At 30.7% G+C, this 4,999-nt stretch overlaps 1 protein-coding gene across 1 annotated transcript; it reads left to right on the plus strand.

The window, feature by feature from the left end:
* The first annotated feature begins 1,210 nt into the window (after nt 1–1,210).
* LOC139883426 (protein STRICTOSIDINE SYNTHASE-LIKE 5-like) lies at nt 1,211–3,769 on the plus strand. The gene is made up of 6 exons (XM_071867604.1): nt 1,211–1,297; nt 1,475–1,487; nt 2,057–2,337; nt 2,463–2,734; nt 3,358–3,490; nt 3,569–3,769. The coding sequence occupies exons 1-6, from the start codon at nt 1,211–1,213 to the stop codon at nt 3,767–3,769; spliced, it is 987 nt and encodes a 328-aa protein (XP_071723705.1).
* Nucleotides 3,770–4,999: the final 1,230 nt, after the last annotated feature.

The following is a 4,999-nucleotide window of genomic DNA, read 5'->3' on the forward strand; positions in this document are numbered from 1 at the left end:
CATTAAACCGCATATCAAGTTTCCGGTCCAACATTAAACCGCATATCATGTTTCCGGTCCAAGCTTATGTTTCCTTAAAACGGAAACAAGGTTTCCGGTCCAAGGTTGAAACGGAAACAATGTTTTCGGTCCAAGGTTAAAACTATCCAGTCCAAGGTTTAAAACGGAAACATTGTTTCCGGTGCAAGGTTAAAACGGAAACATAGTTTCCGGTGCAAGGTTAAAACGGAAACATAGTTTCCGGTCCAAGGTTAAAACGGAAACAATGTTTCCGGTCCAAGGTTAAAACGGAAAGGATGTATCCGGTCAAAGGTTAAAACGGAAACAATGTATCCGGTCCAAGGCTAAAACGGAAATCTCGTTTCCGGTCCAACGTTAATTAATCTCCCCCAAAACAAGGTTAGTAATCTCGGAAACGAAGTTTCCGGGAAGCATCAAATATGTCCACCTGTCTCCACCATTGTTCACAAAAGTACTGTACCCGAATATTTTGGCTGATTTTGAAAAACGTGAAAAATTTTTAGGCTAACGAAAAAATATGAGGAAAAGAAAAATATTATAGATAAAATATGAGGACGAAAATATACGTTTTCTTATCAGAAAATTGGCCTCTCTCTAATTTAAGTTTATTTCTCAAATAATTGATTTTCAAAATCATTACTTACCTGTATAATTTAGGATCCATCAAATTACATATCAAATTTAATCTGTATATATAAATGTTAAGATATAACATTATGTAAGAATTTATCTTAAAAGTATGAAAGATCGTATATTTTGATACGAATGAGATATTATTTTTTATTTTACTAGTCATTAATCTCGTCCGTTGAATAAATTTATTATGTGTATGAATACATGAACAAATATTGAAAAATTCATCATAATAAATATAAACAAAATTGTGAAAAATAAAAATTGATGTATATGTAGTGTATTTAATTTAAAAATCAATAATCATCAGAGAAATTCTAAAAATAAAAAAAAAAAGAAAAAACTCTCCATAAAAAAGAATGGCGACTGCGGGCTAAAAGGTGGCTACTAAAAGGGTGTTTTAGGAAATAGGGTTTTGATGGAGAGAGTGTCTTTTTTTTTTCCTCCAAAACTAAAGCTCATGGATTTCTCTCTTAAATTAAATCGTGAAGTTATATATATATATATATATTTTTTAATAATATTTTCCAACTTTCTTCGATCTTTTTCTCCAATAATGCATCTTGCGCAGCCAGGTTTGTATTCCCTTAAATCAAGGGCGGAGTCAACCGTCAACATTGAGGGCCATCCGGCAACTAATACGGTAAGAAACTAATACTTAATATATATCTTTGTCTATGCACCGACAATATAAATTGATTAAAACATTAAATTATTATATTACTTTTATATTTAATCAGCAGAACATACTTTGTTGATATGAATCATTTAAGTTAATCCATTATGCAAGTCCTATTCATGATCATCTTTTATATTTTAGGGTCGAAAAGAAAGTATATTTTACTAATAAAAAAAATAGTTTTCATATCAAAGTAAATGATACTAGATAATAAAATTGGCATATGATTGACATTACTCACATTTTTATTTGTAATTACTCATAATTTCATTTATGTTAAATTTAATACCTACCTGTATCAAAATAAACTTTTTTTTTCCTTTTTAGAATAACTTTTCTCGAGATTCGAGCTTGATTTTATTCCATTTTTTCCAATGTAACCAAAACTTTTCAACTTATATTAACAAAATTAATGCTATTTAAATATTTGTATATTAAATTAATATTTTCTTACTTCAAAAAAATTAATATTTTCTTCCTTATCCAGCAGATTTGACTTTGTCGAAGAAAATACTTTCCGTAAAGTTCACTTCGTTACTTTAATATATATTTATTTATTTATTTATATAAACTGGAAAATTCATTGATTAATGCATACAAGAACAATTATACATATTCATAATTTCCTCTGCCTCCTCTGTGCAAAAATGATTAATCTTTCTGTCTCAATAAAAACTCCATGGAATTTTATTTTATTTGTCACTATTTTATTTCCCGTTTTAGTTAAACCCAGCGACGTTCCGGTCATCACCGACAGTCAAGTGCTAACAAAGGCAGAGTACTTGGGCGTCGGAAAGTTGGATGCATGTGAAGATATTCTGTACGACGAGAAATTAGGAGTTATTTTCACAGGTTGTGGTGATGGTTGGATTAAAAAAGTTCATATCAGAAATCATACGAAAAATTCAGAATTAAAGATCGAGAATTGGGTCAATACCGGAGGCAGACCTCTCGGATTAGCTTATGGATGCCACAATGAACTCATCGTCGCCGATCGTCAAAAGGTTAGATATATATACCGTTTTATTAATTACTACTATCAATACGACAGTTAATTAGACACAGAGGGAGTAGTTGATATTCAATTATATATGTAAAACTTGGCTATTAATTTTATGATCGATGTTAGGGACTATTGAATGTGACAGGGGATGGTATGGTGAAAGTATTGACTGATGAAGCTGAAGGCAACAAATTCAATCATACGAATGCTGTTGGTGTAGCCAGCAATGGCATCATTTATTTCACTGATGCTTCCAAGAATTACGAACCACTTGGGAGATTCATGAGCTTTAATCCTAAAACTAATCAGACTAAAGTGTTGGTTCGTGATATCTATTTTCCTAATGGTATGATTATCACACCGGATCAAAAGTCAGTCATCTTTTGCGAAAGTCCCAAGTAAGTCTCGATCTCGATCGCGTTTAACTAATTTTCTTTGCAGTATTTATCGACTAAATATATATCTGTGTGAAAATTTTACTTAGAATTAATGTAGAATTGATCTCGATGGATTAGATTTGTCCTAAGTACTTCATGTACCAGATTAGACTTTACCGGTAATCTGGTATAGTTAATCTAGGGATTCCTTGCTGGGTAAGAGGGATCAGGCTATGCTATATCCAGTCGCTTGTTTGGCAGCTAAAAATAGCTAGGTTTTCTGGTGAAAATTACGTTGTTTAGTAGTCCTCGGCCTAGTTGAACTAAAAATGATACTACCTATAACGTTTTGACTTTTTAACTTTATTCACTTTTGATTATATTAGTCATTCTTATTATCCAAATATATACCGAATGAATCTAAGAAGTCCACGTCTATTTGTAGGGGAGGGAGTACTTTTTATCAAAGTAATTTAAGTAAATAATTGAACCAAAAGCATTAAAAGGGCAAGTCAAAATGAGGTGAGAGGCTGAGAATAAAAATAATGATCACATGGCATGGCATGATGTTTAATTACTACTACGAGACTACTTGCTCTGAATATTTTTGTCTCGAATAAATATTTCATTTTATTTCTTTGCAGGAAGAGATGTAACAAATATAACATAAAAAGTGGGAAAACAAAACTTTTTATTGAAAACTTGCCGGCTAGAACCGACGACATCAGGTACGATGGGCAAGGACATTACTGGATTGCATTAGTAGACAATGGACAGGTAAATTATTAACAAATTTTTTTTTTCATTCGTTTGCCCTCACATATATATATATATATTGACAGTTATATTTTTTAGGTAAAATCGACCCCTGTATATGGAACACAAGGTGGAGCTTATGCAATAACCTTAGAAGGAAAACCAGTTGCACATTACTCAGATTATAATTTCTCACTTACAGCTTGTAATAAGATTGGAAATCACCTTTACGGTGCGGCTATCTTCTTTCCATACATGGTCAAGTTTTACTCGGTTCCACTCCCTCCACCTCTACCATGATGAGCCTGCCTGCAAAACTCCAAATTATTTTCTTATGATTATTTAATTTCTTATTTGGAGTAATTGAATGAGTATCTTTACGGTATACGCAACCTTTTGTAATAGTGGGACCAATTCTTGTATTGAATAAACTTGGGACCAAAATGTAGCTTGATAAGACTTACACATCAATTCAGATTATTCACATTTAGTTGTCTCGGGCAAGTAGGGTTTTTATAATACTATTAGATGGAAGACAACATATTACATATATGACTTGTTACACCTCAAATATTAATTTGTTAGACATAGAATTTTAAATTAATATCATGCATACATGCATTCATCATATAATAAGACGTACGATTAGAATTAAATATTATCGTGACATTGCGTGCATTGTTATAGTGTTACATTAAAAATTATATAGATATAAAGACTGAATTATAATTTATCAAACCTGAAAGTAAATTTAATTAAATAGTTAAAATGTGAGGATGATTTAAAAAAAAGGACTTCCGTAAAGTACTAGCTTCCTTTTTAAATAATAATAATAATATAAGAATATATATATATGTTACTTGATCCGATCAGGATCAAAATAAATAGAAAAAAAAAAGACTAATACAGAGAGAGAACGGAGGCAAGAAAGAAGAGAAAGAAAGAAAGAAGAGAAAGAAAGGAAAGAAAAAAAGAAAGACCGATCGGGAGGGAAAAAAAAGAATAAGGGACTTGTGATTTGAAGGTAATCGATTATGGAGGAAGCTAATTTTTGTTAATTTAATTAAAAAATTTTGATTTTTGGTAATAATTTTTTATTTTCTTGTGGTTGGTTAGAATTAAGTTAATTATTCAAGATAGATAAATATTTTTTATATGTGGTGAATCATGTCATGATTTTTTTATTTAATTGTTTGATTAATTTGGATTAAAGATTTCATGTAGAGATTTCATAGATATTAAGTTGATCTAGCTATGGGTAACCAATACATATGTATCTTGATGATTTAAAGCTTAGATTATGTTAAAAAAAAGTTAATTGAATTGGTATTGCTTTAAAAATGTGTTATGGCAACTCGAAACTTAATTCTGGCATTCTTGATATATTGATTTGCGTGCATTAAAATCTACATTATGACGCATTTCATGCATTCACGGAATTTCATATAGAATTATTGATCGATATTAATTATCGGGATTGTTATAATAATATTAATATTATAGGTGACGGAGATCGAGCGGGTGACCAGA

Source organism: Rutidosis leptorrhynchoides, unplaced genomic scaffold (genome assembly GCF_046630445.1).
Source record: "Rutidosis leptorrhynchoides isolate AG116_Rl617_1_P2 unplaced genomic scaffold, CSIRO_AGI_Rlap_v1 contig398, whole genome shotgun sequence".
In the NCBI taxonomy this organism is placed as follows: Eukaryota; Viridiplantae; Streptophyta; class Magnoliopsida; order Asterales; family Asteraceae; genus Rutidosis; species Rutidosis leptorrhynchoides.